General features: G+C 39.2%; 1 protein-coding gene across 1 annotated transcript; it reads left to right on the top strand.

Moving 5' to 3' along the window:
- The first annotated feature begins 11,225 nt into the window (after window positions 1–11,225).
- On the top strand, window positions 11,226–22,205 carry LOC116636743 (histone-lysine N-methyltransferase SETMAR). Its single transcript, XM_032411821.1, is given in 3 exon segments — window positions 11,226–11,369; window positions 11,371–11,497; window positions 20,232–22,205. Coding segments are annotated over 3 exon segments (963 nt in total). The 5' UTR covers window positions 11,226–11,322; the 3' UTR covers window positions 21,021–22,205.
- Window positions 22,206–22,541: the final 336 nt, after the last annotated feature.

Raw genomic sequence — 22,541 nt, forward strand, 5'->3', positions numbered from 1 at the left:
CATCAAATAAGTTTTATTGATAAAAACAACAACATATTTTAAAACTTGTACTATAATTGGTTAAGTTGCATTTTTGTGACTATTGGCAGATCTAGATATAATGAGATCCAGATACAAAGCGTAACAGGTAAAAATCACATGGCATAGGGACTGGCACACTTTAGCCATTCAAATCTGGTGAATGAATTTACTTTGTATCTTCGTCAAACTTATTCACTCTGAATTCCATACCTACCTAGGTTATATCTTGAATATGAAATTCTCTTAGATTGTATATAAATGTGAATCTAACACTACACAGCAAAAGAAAGCATTTCTCTGAAATTCCTCATCATGATTCCCACAATGATTTTTTAACTTTTCCTTATTTTCAACAGAGAAAAATTTCTTGTCCAGTTTATGTAAAATGGGTATTCCGTTATTTACATTTAAAATGAGAAAAAGATAGAGTTATTCCTCCACCTTGTGGACTACTAGGGTATTGCTACTTCACAGCCAAAAGCACATTTTAAGAATGAGAAGCTTAGGAACATTGAACAGTGGTTGATCATGCTTTTTCCAACCCCTACAGCTGTGCTGTCCCTAATTCCACCTCATCAAATCGTACCCATTCCTTAAAACACAGTTGAAATGTCCCCATCATAGAACCTTCTCTAACTGCAAATTAAAATTACAAGAAAAACAGCTGAGTGAAAATGTATCTCTGCCATAAACTTCCATACCACCTTATCTGGTTCCTCTTATTTTCCAGTTGCATTACATAGTCTTATCTTCCCTATTGGATTTTAAGTATTTTGAGGACAGGCAGACAATCACCTTCAGTGGTGTACTGAAGCCGGCTCATACCTGCACTCACAAATAGTTTAATATTCAGAAATTTTGCAAGCCAACCGTTAAACTGTTGATAGCCAGAAATCAGCCATGATAGGTATACTTATACAACAAAAATCAGAACACTTTAAAAAAATTTTTTTATCAGCTCTAACTTCTCCACATCCCATTTTCTCTACATGTAATATACAGTGAGAAGAAGCAGTAACTCCTACCTCACAGGATTGTTGTAAAGATTAAACAAAACCTACAAAAAAGTCTTTGTCTAGCATCTGGTATATGGTATTTGCTCACCAAATATTATGATTCCCCATACCCCATCACATTGCCTTGCAAGTAGTAAATCCTCAGTATATACTCAATTGTTGAATGAAAAATAAAATCAAGAATTTTAATGGAAAATTTTAAAGAGACGTTAGTTAACCCTGATAGTAGTCCCAGGTTAACAATGGGACAAACCATTACCAGGGACGTAAGTTCATACTTATAAATAATCCATGGGGCGCCTGTGTGGCTTAGTCAGTTAAGCAACTGCCTTCAGCTCAGGTCATGATTTCAGGGTCCTGGGATGAAGCCCGGCATCTGACTCCCTGCTCAGCGAAGCCTGCTTCTCCCTCTCCCTCTGCTCTTCCCCCTGCTCGTTCTCTCTCTCTCTCTATCTCCTTCTCTCTCTCTCTTTCAAGTAAATAAATAAATTTTAAAAAATAATCCAGACATTTTCTTTCTTTCCCTCTTCTTCCTCTAAATCAATCTCTCTTGATAGAGAAAGATATATATATATATATATCCTTATCTCCTGCATCTCTCCCATTCTCATTTACTCTAAAGTGCCTTCCTTTCTCACATAACTTTTAACTTTATTTCATAATGCAAAATAAATAATTTATGCTGTACTTTGTTCCAGAAAAGGTTTGTGGTGAATAATAGATAACTTGGTTTCATATTTAGTGAATAAGCATTTTATATTTCTCCAAGGGAAGAAAATGAAGTAGGTTTTTAACCACCTCTTTCATTGATCGCACGCTCCTGTTTGATTGGCTCTTGGCAGAAAATGCGTTCTTTATATTGACCTTTGGGGAAAGACAAAACTAAGTTTCCAAATACAGAGTTGAAAACCAAATTACCATGAATTCCAGACACTTTCCAAAATGGGAAGCAAGAAATGACCTTGTCTTTTAAGGTTGATGTCAATCTCTTATCTCTACACCTACCTCACCCCAATCCTAATATGGTGTTTCTTTAAATATAAGGCAGCTTTCAATAATTAACTATGTTCAAGGATCTGCCATAGCTTCATTTGCTTACTAAAAAATAAAACCAAAAAGTTGAAACAACTAATTAGTTGTAAAAACCGACATAGAATATGATTTACTCCAGATGATTTGAAATAAAAGTCCAATTGTTCAAATGTAAATTTAATCATCTAAAATAAATTTTCCCAAGATACTCTTAACTATGGGAAACAAACTGAGGGTTGCTGGAGGGAAGGTGGGTGGGGGGATGGAGTAACTGGGTGATGGGCATTAAGGACGGCACTCGATGTAATGAGCACCTGGTGTTATAGGCAACTGATGAATCACTAAACTCTACCTCTGAAACTAATAATATACTATATGTTAATTTAATTTAAATCTTAAAATTAATTAACTAATTAATTAAATTTCCCCTTACTTAGATATTATTAATTAGTATGGAATTTTTTAATGGAGAAAAAAATTAAAGTATTGAAGTAATATCTCTAAGATGACCATTTGCCCTAAAATATACAAATTCTGTCGTGATCATTTCTGGTTTAAAAATACACATAGGCTGGGCACCTGGGTGGCTCAGTTGTTAAGCCTCTGCCTTCGGCTCAGGTCATGATCCCAGGGTTCTGGGATCGAGTCCCGCATCAGGCTCCCCGCTCAGTGGGGAGTCTGCTTCTCTCTCTACCTCTGACTGCCGCTCTGCCTACTTGTGCTCTATCTCTCTGTCAAATAAATAAAATCTTTAAAAAAATACATACACATAGGCTGAAACAAATAGCACATCCACAAGGCATTGGTTAAATGCAAGGCACTCTGTTTAGTGGAATATCTACTTTGATGTTGGTCTATATAGTTCCCTTGTCTAAGAACATGTGGATATGACAATGTGTGACAAAAAGGGGTTTCCTCCAAGAAGTGGAAATAAGGTGGGTGAGTCAGAAATTAAAGTTCCAACTAACCTGCAGGCATCCATATTTGAGATAATATAATGTATTTGACTCACCTCCTGGTCTGTTACCAAAGGACACTGTCAAACACAATGATTCTTTTTTCCCACCAGCTGTCACCACCAAGCTGGCTATACTTTGTGTTTTCCCTTTGTGTTTGAAAGTCAGACCTACAGCAGATGGCTGGATTCAGTGCCAGAGCAAAAGTAAAATTGGTTGTCTCACCTCAAGAGATGCTGCCAGACTTCATTAAGACAAAAGTCCCAGCAACAAATACCTACAAAATCTAGGGTCTGGAAAGCACAAAGTGAACTTTACCAAGTAAAAACAGCAACAACAAAAAACCCACTTTGGGGGAAAATTGTAATTAATTTGGTAAAAAGCGAGGAGAAAACTCACATATTTCATCTTCAGTGAGATGTGGTTCCTGTGTCATCAACCCTATAATTTCCCAGTTCTGTAAAAAAGCAAATGATATTCAACATTCTAAGCTGAGCTCACAGATAAATTCTAGAACATGAAATATAATCTTCCAGAGCTGAAACTTTACTAAAGCAAATAGATGTGAAACTATTTGACTAAAAAAACACTGCAAATTAAAATTATAAGGGAATTAAATGGAAGGTGAGACCATCCAACAGAGGGTATTAAAGCTAGAATCAGGATTAAAGAGGGGAATTCAGAACTGCAAGAAATGGCCATTCATTAACCACAGTGTAATTACTGAGAGTGGAAGAGTTAGGATTAGAATGACACTGAAAAAAACCCTCTTACTATGGCTAAGAAAGTTTGATTTCCCATAAAAATAATCTTCTGGCCTTCCATTCTGAAGTTGAACGGTTCTGGAGTTCAAAGAGCCACCTATTTTGCCTCTCCTGAGTGGCACAGGAATAGAGCAATTTGTTGCTTCCATTAACTTATTAAAAATGTCTACTGCCCATTTCTTGATTGGATCATTTGTTCTTTGGGTGTTGAGTTTGATAAGTTCTTTGTAGATTTTGGATACTAGCCCTTTATCTGATAAGCCATTTGCAAATATCTTCTCCCATTCTGTCCGTTGTCTTTTGGTTTTGTTGACTGTTTCTTTTGCTGTGCAAAAGCTTTTTATCTTGATGAAGTCCCAATAGTTCATTTTTGCCCTTGCTTCCCTTGCCTTTGGCGATGTTTCTAGGAAGAAGTTGCTGCAGCTGAGGTCTAAGAGGTTGCTGTGACCCAGCAATTGCACTACTGGGTATTTACCCCAAAGATACAAATGTAGGGATCCAAAGAGGTACGTTCACCCTGATGTTTATAGCAGCAATGTCCACAATAGCCAAACTATGGAAAGAGCCAAGATGTTCATCGACAGATGAATGGATAAAGAAGATGTGGTATATATAGACAATGGAATATTATGCAGCCATCAAAAGGAATGAAATCTTGCCATTTGCAATGACGTGGATGGAACTGGAGGGTTTTATGCTGAGCGAAATAAGTCAATCAGAGAAAGACATGTATCATATGATCTCACTGATATGAGGAATTCTTAATCTCAGGAAACAAACTGAGGGTTGCTGGAGTGGTGGGGGTGAGAGGGATGGGGTGGCTGGGTGATAGACATTGGGGAGGGTATGTGCTATGGTGAGCACTGTGAATTGTGCAAGACTGTTGAATCACAGATCTGTACCTCTGAAACAAATAATACATTATATGTTTAAAAAAAGAAGAAGAAGATAGTAGGAGGGGAAAAATGAAGGGGGGGAAATCGGAGGGGGAGACAAACCATGAGAGACTGTGGACTCTGAGAAACAAACTGAGGGTTCTAGAGGGGAGGGGGGTGGGAGGATGGGTTAGCCTGGTGATGGGTATTAAAGAGGGCACGTACTGCATGGAGCACTGGATGTTATATACAAACAATGAATCATGGAACACTACATCAAAAACTAATGATGTAATGTATGGTGATTAACATAACATAATAAAAATTTTTTTTAAATGTCTAAAAGATAAGAAAGTAAAACTAGAAATCACTTCTACAGCCATTCATAAGTTGGTGATGTTCTCTGCATTTTTATTACTACCGAGAGAGACGAAATCATATATGCAATAGATTTCTATTAATCAGCCCCCTCTCTCAGGCAACTCAAGGCTAGTAAATTTTCAGTAATAACAGTTGATGGTCACAAGGCCTCACTGGCAGAATAGACTATTCTCAGTAGTCAGGCTCCAGGACTAGGATACCCAGCAGTAAGATCAAGATTTCTTTTGAGGCAGACTAATTAATTTGATTGTTTAATTAAAGCCCAAGAGCAACAGCTCTTAAAATAAAACTTTTTTCAGCCTTTAAAAAAAGAATCTCTCAAGTTACATAGTGCCCCTTCACTAGAGAAATTACTATGCAATGGACCCTTGAACAATATAGGGGTTAGGGGCGGTGACCCCCACACAACTGAAAATCCACATGTAACTTTGGACGCCCCCAAAACTTAACTACTGTTGACTGGAAGCCTTACTGATAACATAAACATTCAATTAACACATATTTTATATGTTATATATACTTTATCCTGTATTCTTACAATAAGCTGGAGAAAAGAAAACGTTATTAAGAAAATGTTAAGGAAGAGAAAATACATTTACAGTATTATACTTTAAAATATCCATGTATAAGCCGACCCTTGCAGTTCAGACCCATGTTGTACAAGGGTCAACTTTACTTTCAAATAAGATGAAATAATTGTATATATTTTTTAATTTCATGATCCTTTATTTCCTCCATAGCAGCTGGAAGAAAGGCAGTCTCTGAAGATGGCAGCTAAGACTTGGCAACACAAAGAGTGAGAAACTTTATTTTCAGAGAGGCAGTTTCAGACCTGGGCCCAAATCCCACTCTACCACTCATACATGTAGGATACACAAAAAAAATTACTTCATTTATCTGAACTTCAATTCCCAGATTTTGTCCAAGAGAGCAAATATTGCCTATTTCATGGAGTTGTTGTGAAGACTAAATAAGAAATGTATAATGTTTAGCACAGTGTCTAGAAATGTGATGTCCAATACAGTAGCCATTAACTATATGTGGCTATTTAAATCAATTTAAATTAATTAAAATTAAGGGACGCCTGGGTGGCTCAGTTGGTTAAGCGACTGCCTTCGGCTCAGGTCATGATCCTGGAGTCCCGGGATCGAGTACCGCATCGGGCTCCCTGCTCGGCAGGGGGTCTGCTTCTCCCTCTGACCCTCCTCCCTCTCATGCTCTCTGTCTCTCATTCTCTCTCTCTCAAATAAATAAATAAAATCTTTAAAAAAAAAAAAAAAAAAAAAATTAATTAAAATTAAATAAAATTTAAAATTCAGTTCTTCAGTCACACAAGCCATATTCCAAGTAATCAGTAGTCACATGTGGCTGGCATCTACTGTACTGAATAGCATAGATACAGAACATGTTCATCATCATAGAAATTTTTGGACATTGCTAGAGAATGTAGTAAGCGCTCAATAAATGTCCATTTAATATGTCTGGCATTTTATCCTTCTCCTCACCAATTCCTCCAAGTTCTCAGGATGCCCAAGATATCTCCATATCAGGAAGGAAATATATATGTGTTTATCACTTTTTTCACTCTCAGGAATACTGGAGTTCTAAAAGAGAACCACAGGGAGAAGGCAGTGCTTACCACAGATGGGAGTTCTCATGATTGGGATTTCAGGCCTCTCAATCAGACACTGGGGAAGGTCGTTTTGGAGAAAAAGAGTACCCACAATACTCCTCAATTCATAACTAAAAATCCACCTACTCACAGCAATTACATTGATTTTAATGCGTTAACATTTACTGAGATAATGAAAAAGAAAATAGCCTTTTCCACTGTAGAATTCATTTCACAATTTTTTCCTAGTTGGAATATCTAAAAATAAGTATAAATTATCAGCATTTTTCCAAAGATACTTTAATCAAGTTAGTTTGGGCATTTGAGTAGAATTCTTTGCATTAGTCTTTTTGTTTCTTTGGTTTCATTTCCGTTCTCTTTCCAAGTAACCAGAATTGGAGCTGGGAAGCTACCAGAGCAAAAATGCTGACAAAGGTCTAGAAAGTTGCAGGAATGTAGAATTATAAGAAGCTGAAATTTAATACAATTCCTAAGAAAAATCCTGGTGTCAGATGATACTTGAAGGTATCTGGTGGAAATTATCTTGTAGACTCTTGCAGATGTGGGCTTAAATTTCTAGGTAGATTTCTCTGCAACAAGACATTTGTGGCACTAAACTTCAAAGGATACACATCTTTGCTTTCAAAACTACGACCCCAGGACCCTGGGATTATGACCTGAGCAGAAGGCAGGCAGTTAACGACTGAGCCACCCAGGCGCCCCAATCTAGTACTTTTTAAAAATCATGATGTTCTGCTTATGAGTGTACCCTTCTAAGTAACAAGTAAAGTTAACCTTCCCAAGTCAAAATGAAAATGTGTGAACCTAACTCCTTGAAAGGCTGTTGCAAACAAGTTGCAAACACAGCAAGTCTGTTCTCATAGACTTGGTAATAGTATTTGAACACACCTGGTAATAAATTTGATCACATGTCTTTGACAAGTGAAATTAATTCCCTGCTGGCAACTTTCAGGTTAAATAGATACATAATTCTCTTCTTTCACCTCTTTACCTATTATCAAACAATCCCCATTTCACTGCATACCATTATGAGTTATTATTCTATAATCATCAATCCTGGATATTTACAACTAAAGCACTTAGATGAACAATATTCTGATTGTAATTATATCTTGATGCTTTTTGTTGTCATGTCAATGAGGTAAATTATGGATTTCATTAAACTGCAATGCAATGATAAAAATATAGAACATGATGCAAGTTTTTTATTCTGCTAAACTATATATTTACTAGCAGTCTAAACATAAAAACATAAGCTACTGTCTTTTAAAAAGCACAAATAACACAGGACCATAATTTTGTAAACTACCACTCTCAAGTTATTTTAATCAATAGCCATATTTTTTTCTTGCTGCAGAATGATCCACATGCCATCCACTTTGACATACAATTTCAACTACTAAAAAGACACATTTTCTGAACAATTTCCTTTCTATTCTACTATCTTTTTACAATATTAGGCATATATTATGTACACTATAACTCATTATTATCCCTTCTACCAGATATAAATTTTATGGTTTTTTACTATTTTTTGATGTAAATTTCTATTCATATTATCTTGGGGAGGCATTCTTTAGTGTAAAACACATCAGAAAAGCAAAGTGTTAAAAATAAAAAACATAACTTACCAACTTATAAAATAAACAAAAATTCGTAACTATCAACTAACTGCTTACAGAGTAGTTGATTACCAGCTCATAGTAATAATACCATCATTTTCACTGGTCTAAATTCTTTGACTACAGTAACAGACACCACACTGACTTAACCTAAACCTAAAGGAAGAACTTGTTACAGGAATACAAATATGTTGTGTGAATTAACAAGGAATCAGAACCAGAAACGGCCAGATGTCAGGAACTAAGAAGTCCTCTCTCCTCACTTACCTGCCTTGTTTTCCTCTTGGGAGATTGAATTTACTCTGCCTCTCCATCAATATACTGAATAAAACTACCTCTTGCTCCCAAATTATATATATAGTTTTAGCTGGGTTTTGGTCTCAAGTACTCATAAAGAGAATCTTAGTGGCCTAGCTTGAATCAAATATGCATCAGGAAGTCAAAAGCATGAGTCAAGGCTTAAGGGTTGTGTAATATAAACATGATTATCAGCAAGCCCACCTCATGGGATGGACTAGGGGGGGTTGGCAAGGGAAAGAGTCAATGTATTGGGCAGAAACCCCCAGAAGTATCAACTGCTATGCTTTGTTCTCTTCAAAATGATTTCATTTACACAATCTTATTTGATATGAGATCCAGGTGCTACTTAATACCTAGTAGTGATAGTTATAACTGGTCCTAAGATTACCAAACTATTCTATTCATGCTGTCATTAACACCAACAAATACATAACTTCTGCTTACTTTAGGCCTTTCATCACTGGCTATAAAGTATACCCCAGATTAAGCTCAGATAACGCTAGTAAAACTGATGAAAGAATGGCTTCTCAATACAAAATCATGCAGAACTTCAAGCACTGGCAAAAAAAAAATGACAAAACCATCTCAATTACAGTCCATTTGTGTTTAAAAATGGGAAGGCCATATAGTCATACCCCATAATTTAGCCAAAGATAAATTAACCCACATAATAGTAGAGTTTTACTATATTGCATTATTTTTTATTACTGATCAGATTCATTTTTCTTCTGCCAATGAAAAAGACACAAGAAATTTGAATAAGCAATGTAATATTCAGGTCCAAATCTTATTTATAGCAGTCAGTGTGTGGGCAACTCATTAATGTCCAGGAATACTTTTTTTTTTTTCACCATCTAGCTAAAAAAGTTTTCAGGACAAATTTTGAAGATCCAGGTTTCTAGTAGTGAAGAGCAAGTGTCTAGACAAAATAAGATAAGTTTTTAGACCTGGAAAAGATGAAAGGCTGACTGCTTGGCACTATGAAGATTGGATATATCAGCCTGCAAACGTCCTCATTATTTTAATCTCACACTACATAAAATACTTTTGGATCCTTTGCTAGCAAGATAAAAACAAATTAAACTGAAGGGCTGACATGAACTGAATATCTTATTCAGGAAGCACCTTCACTGACAACTTCAGGAAAAAAATAAAATGGATCCTTCAAAATATCATTCCAAAGGGCAGACAATACTACCAAGAAAGAGTAAAAAAATAGTAATAATAAAAACAGCATGATAATCTCAAATACAGAAGAGCAGTTCTTCTCATTGATCCTATAGTTATTTGTTCATAATACTCATAGTTCTTATTAATTTCTGGGTGTATGTAATTATTTGTTTGCTGGAATGGAACTCTCCCGGGGCATCATGTCTTCGTGGGTACATTCCCCAAATCGGTAAACATAGCACTGTGCATATAAACACAGGATTTTAAACAATGTAACAATGGGATGTGCAACCTCAAAGACTATAGAAGCAATATAAAGGTGATTTGGGAGAATGTTAGACTTGAAAAAAATAACTTCAAGAATCCAAGGAAGAAACCAGAGCCTGAGACTAAATAAAAAGAAATGAAAATGCGAAACATTACAAAAGTAGAATCAACAAGATTTGGCCAGGAAGCTCGTCGCTATGGAGGTCTAAGGTGAGGAAGAAATATAGGGAAATGCTTTGGTTTGTTGCTTTAATAACTCGGCGATCGTGGACAAGTTATTTGCCCAGTTTATTTTAAAGGAGAAGAGGAAGTATTAGTCCACTCAGGTCATTGTGAGTTCTTGGTGTCTGTAAGACAGAAAGTAGAGATGTCCAATCATCAGTCGGCTATCCACAACCGGAGCTAAGCGGTTATCCGTATCATCTGAGCTGGAAACAGAAGACCTAATACTTTTTAGCAGTATCTGAAGCCACGCCGCGAGATGCTATTACTGAGGAAGCCCAGACAAGACGAGAAAAGGGCCTGGGGCAGAAACCTGAGTGACACCCACCAACATTTCAGTCAGGAGGGAGAAGGACAGTCTGCCAGAAGGCAGCGCATCCAGGACCGGCGCCGCAGAAGCTGCAAGGACACAGGGTTTCAAGTAGATGTGGCAGGACAATCGGGCAGAGAGCTTTGGAAATATTCCACTGGATCCAGCAATTTCGAGGTTATCAGAATCCTTTGTCGGGGCCGGGTTTTTTCTTTCTAGGAAAGGGGAAGCTGATAGGCAACAGATTAACTCAATCCAGGAGTGGGCGTCCCCACACAGGCCTTCGGGCGCCCTATACCGCTATTCCGCCGACGGAGAACAAACCCTATCACACGCCACCCAGCTGCTACGCGAGTTCCAAACTTTAGAAACCGTGGTGTGCATTTCCCCCCCTCAACTTAGAGCGCGCCCTTGCCCTCACTCCAGCAATCTTCCGGGCCCTCAGAAACCTGGACAAATGACCTCACCTCGCAAACCCTTCCTGAGGCTCACGGGAAGAATTAAAGCACTTCATTTTGTATTTCCAAAACTATGTCCGTACCTTCCAAAGCTTTGTATTATTTGTTGTGCATCTGGCTTAAAAGAGAGCGAGCCAATCCAAAAAGTCAAGGAAAGCTGAGGGTCGAGGGAGGAGACGCCCTCACAGGCCACTTGTGAAAGGAGAGAGAAAAACTACGACTCCCAGGAGGCGGCGGGGCCGCGCGTCGCACGATTCCCAGCTTCCTCTGCGAGGCTCAAAAGCGTCTAGGCGCCATGCGCATCGAGATGGCGCGAAATGTCCGCGAAAGCTGTAGAGAGGTGGCCATGCGGGATGGCAGGGACTGAGGAGGGGCCTAAGGCCCTTCCTGAGCGGCTGGATGTCGCGCGCGGCTTGGAGAACGTGCCCGTGAGCGCGTGGCCCCCGGGGGCGGAGCCAGAGCCCTTCCAGGTAGGGGGCGGGGCTGGGCCGCCGAGAGGGCGGCGCGCGGCGGGGGTTGGGGGGCGGGCGCCCTTCTCTCTGGGGCGAGCCTTGCCCGGCACGCGCACTGCGCGCGCGCAGCCACCGGGGTGGAGCTGGCGCCCGGCCAGGTAGGGGATGGAGTCGAGGACCCAGTGCGCCGTTCCCCGACCTGGCAGTGATTCTGTGGATGACTCTCCTATCCCAAGCTGTCTCCGTATTCTCGACTTTTTTCTTACCCTGTCGCAGAGCTGTTTCGCGCAGGGATAGCTCTTTAAATGCACAGGTTTGAGTCTTGTTCTATTAACCCTCCGTAATGACCTTAACAATAGCAGGGGTATCTTTTCTCTCCACAGACCGGCAGTTCCCTGAAGGACAAACCAGGTGTTTCGTGAGGTCCCTTGGAAAGAGCCCTGAGAACCTGTCTTTCTTTTCCTGGCTCTCTCCCCAGTACTCACTGAGGGATTGGGGCAAGTTATTTACCTCTCTGGTCGCAGGTGTCTCCTCTGTAAGATAAGGCATGGGCCCTATCAGTGGATCTCAGTCTAGTGTTAGGGTTAAAAACTTAGTCCCTACAATGAGACTTTGCTGAGTCTCCCTCATGCTATGAGGGCTTGGGCAAATATAAACTAACCTCAGTTAAGCGTTAGAATCAATCCTCCCGTGTACGATTAAAATAATAGTGCCTCTCTCCCGGGTTGCTTTGAGAATTACAAGTAAAACACACTTCCTGGTTGGCTGAAAGAACCCAATAAATGTTCCACTGCTGTTACCACATCAAAACCCCTTACGCTCTACATTCCCCACCCCTCTGACCTTGGCCTGCTCATTGTCTATGGATTACGACCAAAAAAACAATGATGTTGGAGTGGAAGGTGCACTTGGACTTGAAGGTAGGAGAGCGAGGTTCAGGGCTGAGCCATCTTGGCTATTTCTTGGAGTCTGAGCTTCTTCATCTGCAAAATGAAAATAATAAATTTATAACCTTGGTCACATACACCATCAATACTAAGCCCTGTGTGTCTCTCCTTAGGGTTGTTGTGAAGATCAAATAAAACAGTAAATTCACTAGCAGTTTTCAAAGAGTAAAGCAGGATATTAATGTCAGGAAAGGTTATTTTTCCTCAAACTACCTGAGGGCAGTTTTATGGTTTTGTGGTTTTTGTTTGTTTGTTTGTTTGTTTTAGATTTTATTCATTTATTTGACAGAGAGACACAGAGAGGGAACACAAGCAGGGGGAGTGGGAGAGGGAGAAGCAGGCTTCCCGCTGAGCAGGGAGCCCTATGTGCCCCAGTTTTATGGTTAGTAATACAGTTGACTAGGGGTGCCTGGGTGACTCAGTTGGTTAAGTGTCTGCCTTCAGCTCAAGTCATGATCCCATGGCTCCATCTGCTTCTCCCTCTACCTCTGCCCCTTACCCCCTGCTCGTGCTCTGTCTCTCGTTCTGCTCTCTCAAATAAATAAAATCTAAATAATAATACAGTTGGCTTGCACCATATTAAACACTAATCCCTAAAAGCTTATTCAAGACCAATCATTGCTAAATGGTCAAAAACACTGAAAAATGTTTTCTTTATTCAGCAAGTAATTGAGTGTGTATAATCTAGGCATTAAGCTAGACGTAGAAGATAAAATGGTGACAACCTTGCCTTTGAGCTTACAAGACCATATAGAAAGCACTTAGTTGCTATGGGGGGGCTGGAGAGGGGAGAGAGGAAGCCTTATGATAGATCCTTATATCTACAATTGATATGCATAAATGAAAATCTCGAGACTAAAACTCAGTCCCTCAGTATTCTAGCTGCCTGGCTATATGTGTAGCTCTGGGTGGAGTTAGAGTTACAGAAAGAAGATAAGCTCCTTCGTCAAGGAACTTATAGTCTTACCAAGAAGATAAAACATGCTTGAAACATATTTATGACAAGCCTAAAAGTGTCTTTAACTAGTTTGCTTTCCTATATTCATGGAGCACAAAACCTGTCTTATGAAAGATCAAAACAGCTTACCCCAAGCCCTGCCTTCACAGGCATGCACACACATAAGAATTAAGGCATAAAAAACTCAAGGTAAAAATAACTCTGTGTCTAGTTTGCTTTTGAGTACTGTGTGAAAAGGCAAAAAGAACATTCACATGTTCACACTGGAAACAAACCTATCATAATGCCATCTGTGTTGAAAGCCAAGTAGAAAATAAACTAATTGATTTTCTTGAACGGAGAGTTGAATCTAGGCTTTTTTCAGGTTTCTGAAACCAGCCTTAAACATATTTTTTAAGATTTCAACTTGGCCTTGACAAGAATTATCTGGCTCACAGGCTCTTAATAGCTTGGAGCAAAAACAAACTCATGGGGTAGAGGCCAAGTACAAAGATTCATGTAGCTGGTGTTTCAAAACAACCAAAAAAGGAATGAAGATTTTCACAGCACTTCCTTTAAATTCAGAATCAAGGCCTAGGTTTTAAGCCCAAAATATTATGCGGTGTCATACTTAAGTTTCTGGGGCTTTGATATAGAATGTGACTTAAAAAAGTCAGACTTTCGGTAAGAAGTTATCAAGAGCTACAATCAAGCAGTCAAAAAATATTTCCTAAGCCTGCTGCTTTGTGCCCAGTACTATGAAAAGTAACTCAACTCCCATTACCATGTCATATCCCAAACCACATGACCATTTCCTTGAGACATGTATTTGTTAGAAAGACAAGACTTACACATACAGTACAACCAGAGAGCCCTATAGCCTATGCCATTTAGATCCCAAAGTTTATGCTATTAATAAGTGCAGGTCTAGTTCAGAAAAGAGAGAAATTGTGTATGAGAATAGCCAAGGAGGTATATTTGCTTTTCAACATGCTGTCTCTTGGTTTCCATTTCGGCTTTTTGAGTGACCATGGTTTATAAAAAAAAAATGTTTTAAGTTTTCTGTCAAGAAACTTGAAATCTCCGCCCAGTTCTTCAAGGATCTGGTTTCTGTTACATCGTTTTACACTGGTCATTTTGCATTTACTCCCAACTCTTGCATGATCAGTGTTTGCATTTTGATACATACCAGGAAAAAGTAGTTTATGTTATTACGATACAAAGAAATGATAAAAATCCCATTCTCCGTGTCTTTTCTGTATTCTTCTGACTGGTTCTTTCTAAATCCCAGCACATGCATCTAACAAGCAGTAAGGCAGTATTTGTAGATGAATGAAAGAAGTCTGTGCTGGATCAATTCTTAGTTTCCCCCCCTCAAGATGGATAAGTAATAGAAAATATAAATATAATGACATCGTCTCCTAGACAAAATTTTGGTTTAACTGTGTTTGAACCTAGAAAGTTTAACTTCAGAATCTGCTGTTTTCACCACCCTCCCAGGTAGCCTACATAATTAATATTGAACACCTATGTGCCAGCCACTAGAGTAATCTTTTTACATGGATTCTCTTTTTTTTTTTCCTTCACAGCCACTGTGAGACAGATAGAAAGGAAATATTTAGAGAGATTAAGTGATGTGCCAGAAATATATGATGTTTTAAATATAAAATCTAGAAATAATATCTAGAAGCCTTTAAGGAGGCTACTATTTTAAAAATATAAAGTGCCTGGCACAGAGTACAGTGTAATTTAAATTTAATAATACCTGGGGCTGGGGCGCCTGGGTGGCTCAGATGGTTAAGCATCTGTCTTTGGCTCAGGTCATGATCCCAGAGTCCTGGGATCGAGCCCCCATCGGGCTCCTTGCTCTGCGGGAAGCCTGCTTCTCCCTCCTTCTACTGCTCCCCCTGCTTGTGCTCTCTTGCTCTCTCTGTCAAATAAATAAATAAAATCTTTAAATAATAATAATAATAATAATAATAATAATACCTGGGGCTGGGGGGCAGATACAGGTATTATTCCTGTTTTATAGGTGCAAACCCAAAACTTAGAAGGTAACTTGCCCTAAGTCACAATGCTAATAAGAGCCTAGTTCTGTGTGTGTCTCCTTTAGGACATTCCATGTTCTACATTAAGAAGTTCTCCATAGGGGCGCCTTGGTGGCTCAGTCGGTTAAGCGTCTGCCTTCAGCTCAGGTCATGATCCCGCGGTCCTGGAATCGAGCCCCGCATCGGGCTCCTTGCTCAGCGGGAAGCCTGCCTCTCCCTCTGCCTGCCGTTCCCCCTGCTTGTGCTCTCACTATCTCTCTCTGTCAAATAAATAAATAAAATCTTTTTAAAAATAAAATAATAAAAATTAAAGAAGAAGAAGAAGTTGTCTATTGGTTGTCCAGTGTTCAGGCTTGTCACAGGCCTATCTGGCCTCCTGCACACTTTATCTTAGCCTCATCTCCCAGTTGGAGACCTGAATTCTCATTAGCCATTTATATCTTTGACTCAATTTTCCAGCCATTTCCTGGAACCATTGTCAGCCTTCCACTGTGGGCATATCAATCAAGAGTCATTTGTTTGCAAGAAACAGAAATACAATACAAACTAACTCGAGCCAAAAAGGGAAGGAATTGCCTCATAACAGCAAAGTCCAAGAGTGGTAACTATAGGCATGTCTGGATCCAAGAACTCTAATGGTGTCATCAAATATTTCTTTCTACCACCTCCGCCATTCGCACCCCTGCTCCCCTTTCATCTGGTTGGCTACACCCTCAGTAGGTCTTATGTGTGCAGTAGAACTGGAGAATGCCAGGTAAACAGGTAGAGTGAGATTGTTTCTTCCTGATCATTTCAGCAGAAGTCTCAGAATTCTTTTTCATTGATCTGGCTTAAGTACTGTGCCAATCCATGAACCAAACACTGTTGAAAGGAGCAAGTGATGACCTGATTAGCTGGGTCCAGGTCCCCGCCCAACCTGGATCCCCATCCAAACCAATGAGACTGGACTGGGAAGGGTTCCCCCAGGAGGAGTCAGGGTGCTTTTATCAGAAGAAAAGGAACAGATGCTGGATGGGTAAAAATATGTTCTCTCTGGTCTCATTCCCCAAGCTTTGATCTCTCCTGGGTTTAGAGTAAGCACAAAACCCTCAGGGTAACACCCTTTTGGATCAGTTTGGCCCTGGGCTTTGTTCCAGGAAGTAGAGGACAAACTATGGAAAGAGTTACAAATTGGGAGCATTTAAGCTCAAGTCAGTTGACTCCCAATTTGTAACATACTTAACATTAGCTTTCAGATTCTCAAAAGTTAACAATTTGCATGGCATATAAATATTTGAATAGAATATCAGGTCAGTGACATCAGATTATTTCTGAAAATAATTTTCCAATATGTAGGTAGATACCTAAAAAGATGAATAATTACATAATCATATGTTAATTTAGACCACAGTTTTCAAAAGATAATTCTCTAGTATAGCCATTTTTTGAAATCAGGTGAAATATCTTTCTGGAGTGGTATTTTACTGACTGTTTATGGAGGAGAAAATGGAAAATATGGAGATAAAATGATCTGTGATAAGTATCGGTATCAGGGTTAAGGATTACATCCATCAGGGGAAAACATATTCTCTTTAAACAGGAAGTTTATACCGAGGTCTCTGTTACCCTTTGGAAGGTGTCTGCAGCTCATTTGCAATTAGATACCCTTTATAATCTATGTCTCTAAAAGATCTTAGATTGTGCATCAAGTTTAAATTCCAGAATTTTTAAAAACGGTATCACTAGATTTTCCAGTGTCTTTTTTTAAATGCATAAATAAAAATAAGCAAATAACAGTATTTTTCCAAACCTATCCATATCCAAATAAGTTCAACAAAGAATAATATGCTCTTCTGGTTAGAAGACTACAGTAAGCCAGACTTGATTTCAAAAGGAGTTATCTCTGTCAAAAAAAAAAAAAAAAAATCTCTTTATAGTTTAGTGATTTATATAGTACATCAAAAATATGTGGGCTTTTAAGAAGAAATCAATTTAAAAGAATTCTTCATGAAAAGTTTAACAAAGAGATAGTAAAATTTTCGTTTTACAAGTACTTTTTAAAATGTCTCAGTAACCATTTACATTTCAACCTTGACTCTTAAAAGCTGGAAATAGATTCTGTCTCAGACCGCAGTCATTGAATTTGACTGATAGGGCATCTTTTTCTAAGCCATTCTTTATCCCTTTAGGACATCTCCACTAAGCTAAAGCTCATTTTGAAAGAAACGACACAAACGAGAAGCTATTTCCGCTCTCCACCCCCAAATCACTTCTTCAGCAGAGTGTTGGCCTTCCCCCGCAGGTACTCCCACTCATCATCCTCCTCAGCTTTCACAAGAGGATGTCAATCCTTTCCCCAGCTTAACGTTTTTTAAAATATAGGATTTTGAGCCTAACTGCATAGCTCCACCGAGGCCTCCACAGGGAGTGTAACTACACGTTGTTTAATACTTTCCCCAAAACTTGGCCCAGAGACGCAGTATTAATGGATGATTGACTGAAAAATAACGTGGTTCAGACATTCCTCTAGATACTCTAAAATCTATCCCTGAATTAAAGCCTGTGTACCTGGTCCCTTGCAGTACGGCTCTTACTGACTGCTGTAGCCCCATGCCAATAGCCTTTATTGAGAGTCAGAATGAAAAACAGCCCATGAAACTGCTTTCTGGAGAAGAATGGTTTAGACAGACACATTGGTGAAATTTCTCTCCAGTCTCCATAGCGGAAAAAGTCAATGCTCGTTCTCAATGGTGAGATTATTCCTTATGTATAGTGCAAGCCCTGCATCTGATTGTATTTCCCTCTTGGAAGTGGCTGTGCTCAGGCAGAACCAAAAGTCCAGTTTACTTCTGCTACACACTGTGTGTGTCTAAGCTCGCTCAACTAGCTCTTATTTTTCCCTTCGCTGTACATTTCTTATGTATTGTTCATTTATCTGAACTCTTTGTATGTCTCATTAAATCCTTTTTGGAACAAAGCAGGTGATGTTGTGGTCTATAAAAAGAAATCTATATTTGGTCTTTGTCCCCATTTCTGGCACAGAGCTCCTAAAACCGTTGTTAGTTACTAAATGATAAGAGCAGCAAAAAGGTATCTTTTGTTATGTTAATGAGGCGAGTTCTGGAAACACACCAAAAGCTGAGAGCTGGTTGCCAGCGGAGCCAACCATCTGATTAGTGTTGGAACTTTCGGTACCCTCATCGCCGACCTCCACTCGGGAGAGGGGCCTAGAGGTTGAAACATTTGCAAATAATAGCCAGTGATTTAATCAATCCTGGCTAAGTGATGAAGCCTCCATAAAAACCCAAGAAAACAGAGTTCAAAGGGCTTCTGGGTTGGTGAACGTGGAGCTGCTGGGAGTGTGACATGCCCAGAGAGGGCATGGAAGCTCTTCTCTCTTTCCCCATACTTTGCTCTATGCCTCTCTTCCATCTGGCTGTTCCTGAGTTGTATCCTTTTCTAGTATGTAAAATTTTTCTCTGAGTTCCCTGAGCAATTCTCGCAAGTTAATTGAACCCAAGGAGGGGATTTTGAGAACCTCTGACTTACAGCCTGTCGGCCACAAGTTCAGGTAACAACCTGGACTTGTGACCGGTGTCTAAAGTCCAAGGAGGAGGTCATGGGAACCTCCGATATGTAGCCCATCAGTCAGTAGTACAGATGACAACCTGAGCTTGTGCCTGGTGTCCGAAGTGGGGGGGGGGGGCAGTCTTAGGACCGACCCATTAAACTGTGGGGTGTGATGCTCCTGAATAGCATCAGAACTGAGCTGAGTTGTAGGATACCCACCTGGTGCTCGAAGCATTGCTTGTTAGAGGTGTGGGGAAACTCCACACCACGACGACCACTGCGTTGAAATTGGGTCCAAGAACACTAATAGCAGGTATAAATAAATGAGTTAGGTTCCATGTAAGCAAGAATTATTCTATACATAAAGAAATATGCTGGGCTCAAGAGAGATACTTTAATCTTCAAGGTTTGGAAAATATGCTTAATTATGCTAGTGAGGAAACAACCAGAGATCAGGTTTCGCATAGAGATTTTAGACTTGGGACTTTATTCTTTTTCTGTAACGTGAGAAACTTTTCTGTATTATCTCTTTATCATTTAATAAAAACAGGATTTCTTTACATATATAATACATCTGCATTTATTAATATCTATATAACAAATATGATTTTTGGAGTTCTGTCTGCAGTTTCTTGGCCAATGCCTATTTTTAACATTATGAAGACTCAAATAAAACTCTGAAGCAGTAGTGTCTTTTTTAAACATCAAAGAATATTTAGGAGTTTAGGTAATCTTCAAATTAAGAATTCCTTAAAAATCAGTGGAAGACTCTCTTCCAAAGGCCATTTTTTATTAATTTATTTATCATTTATGACTTTCTTCTCCCCAAAAAGCATCTGCAGTGACTCACAATAAAATACATGCATTTATATTGTCAGATAAATGTGAAAAGATCAAGAGCCAAAGATAAAATACTTAAATGCATTCAAAAACTAAATTCAGCACTGATTTTTCTGTAACCATAGCTAAGAGGAAAACAAAATTAGTTACAAATCTTTCAATTTCTGATAAGGGAAAAGCATATTTTTTTGTCCTTTTGTTACCGCATACCTAGAATAAAACCACAGAATTTTAATCCAAAAATTAATCTTATTTTTTAAATTGAAGAGGTATGTTTTCAAGCGATATTTTAGTATATTGTGTTTTGTCAATTTTGTTTTAGTCTATTTTTATATATGTTGGAATTAAGAAGCGTCTCATCCAAAAGCTGCTTGAAATATATATGAAATACATAACATACCATGCTGACTGAGCATTTCTATTTTTTGCAGTATACTCCTGACCATGTAGCTGGACCTGGAACAGACATTGATCCCACACAAATAACCTTTCCTGGATGCATTTGCCTCAAAACCCCCTGCCTCCCTGGTACTTGCTCTTGTCTCCGTCATGGGGAGAACTATGATGACAATTCACGCCTTAGAGATATAGGATCGGAAGGAAAGTGTGCCAAGCCAGTATTTGAATGCAACGTCCTATGCCAGTGCAGTGACCACTGCAGGAACAGGGTGGTCCAGCAGGGTCTGCAGTTCCAACTCCAGGTGTTCAAGACGGACAAAAAAGGCTGGGGACTTCGTACCTTGGAATTGATACCAAAAGGACGGTTTGTCTGTGAATATGCTGGTGAAGTTTTGGGATATTCTGAAGTACAGAGAAGAATTCAGTTACAAACAATACACGATCCAAATTACATTATAGCTGTCAGAGAACATGTTTACAACGGGCAGGTCATAGAAACATTTGTTGATCCCGCCTATATAGGAAGTATTGGAAGATTTCTCAACCATTCTTGTGAGCCAAACCTGTTGATGATTCCTGTCCGAATTGACTCAATGGTACCAAAGTTGGCACTTTTTGCAGCCAAAGACATTTTGCCCGAAGAAGAACTCTCTTACGACTATTCAGGAAGATTTCTTAATCTAATGGACAGTGAAGACAAAGAAAGGCTAGATCCCGGGAAAATAAGAAAACCTTGTTATTGCGGTGCCAAATCATGTGCTGCTTTCCTGCCTTATGATAGTTCACTGTTCTGCCCCTTAGAAAAGCCAAACATGAGTTAGGAGCAAAAAGCATGGGAGGAACACGTTAGGCCTCTCTCAGTGGGTGAGAGTGAGAAGGAACTGAATGTGTTTGGCTCAGCCCCTTCCCAGATCCTCTCTTTCAAGCACTTTAGCCTCCAGGTAAGTCTCTGCTCTGTGCTAAGCACTTGCATTTCACTATAGGGGAGGCTGGTGGTTGTCTGACTCTGCCTCTGTCTGGCTGCAGAAGTTTAACTCAGGAATATGGCAGAGACTATAAATTGTCTAGCAATACCCCTTCTCCCCTTCTATAGTAGAATTCTCATTTTTTAGCTGATACTTTTCCTGGTTAGATGTGGCTAAGTGACTGTGTTCTAGCTAATGAGAGAGAAGCAAAAAATGGTGTGTCTTTAAATGGAGACATTTTTCCTTATCCCACTCTTTCTTCCTGCTGGCTAGAATGTATGCATATAGCTGGAGCTGGGGCATCTATCCCAGACCCCAAAATGACCCTAGAAAAGGAGGCCATACATAGCTAATGAACAAACGACAGGAGTCTGGGTGCCAGATACTCTGGAACTCTATCAGTCCTGATCTAATACCCCTGGACTTTTAGGTGAGAGTCTCTCCCTCATTTATGCCACTGTTATTTTCAGTTTTCTAGCACTAGCACCAAACCTCATCATAATGATCCAAGGAAACCCTTGTGGCTACATACCTAAGCCTTGCTTTCCAATCAATTTTATCAGTAATGAAGCTGATATTTTCATTTCTGTCTGACTTGTGCATCTAATTTCTCATTTGCGTAGAAACACAAATCAAGGAAAAGGGCCTGATTGATTATCACCTGCTAAAACTCTAGTATTTACCACCAATAATGAAAAATAGAACCATGACACTGACTTCCATGTACCTAACCAAAAAAGTCATAAGAGGAAACAAATTATAAAATTTTCACTATATGCTGGCTATATTCCAAATCTTGTGAAGTTGTGCTTCAAAACTTTTAACAGTTTTCTTCATGTATGAAAATAACCCTATCAACACCACAAGAGGGGATGAGAGTTTTATAGCTCCATTTAAACTTCTGGAGAGGCAAACATCTTTAACTTCCTTCCTTAAAGCAAGGATGTTGGAAAAACAAATTTAACATAGAGATTTATCAGATATTTTGAAAGCTAAAATAATTATTTGGGTCCTATGGTATTATTTAATAAATTATCTAATTTCTTCTCTACCACATTTATTTATTTTTTTTTTTAAAGATTTTATTTATTTATTTGACAGAGAGATAGAGAGAGAGAACAAGTAGGCAGAGAGGCAGGCAGAGGGAGAGGGAGAAGCAGGCTCCCCGCCGAGCAGGGAGCCCGATGCGGGGCTCGATCCCAGGACCCTGGGATAATGACCTGAGCCTAAGGCAGCCGCCTAACCAACTGAGCCACCCAGGCGCCCCTCTCTCCCACATTTAAACCCTACCACCACGAGGCCCTACACTTTATAATACACTATATGTATTATACATACTTCTGTATGATATTGTAAGTAAGATAGTTGTTATATACT

This window comes from Phoca vitulina, unplaced genomic scaffold (assembly GCF_004348235.1).
Source record: "Phoca vitulina isolate PV1807 unplaced genomic scaffold, GSC_HSeal_1.0 scaffold13, whole genome shotgun sequence".
Lineage (NCBI taxonomy): Eukaryota > Metazoa > Chordata > Mammalia > Carnivora > Phocidae > Phoca > Phoca vitulina.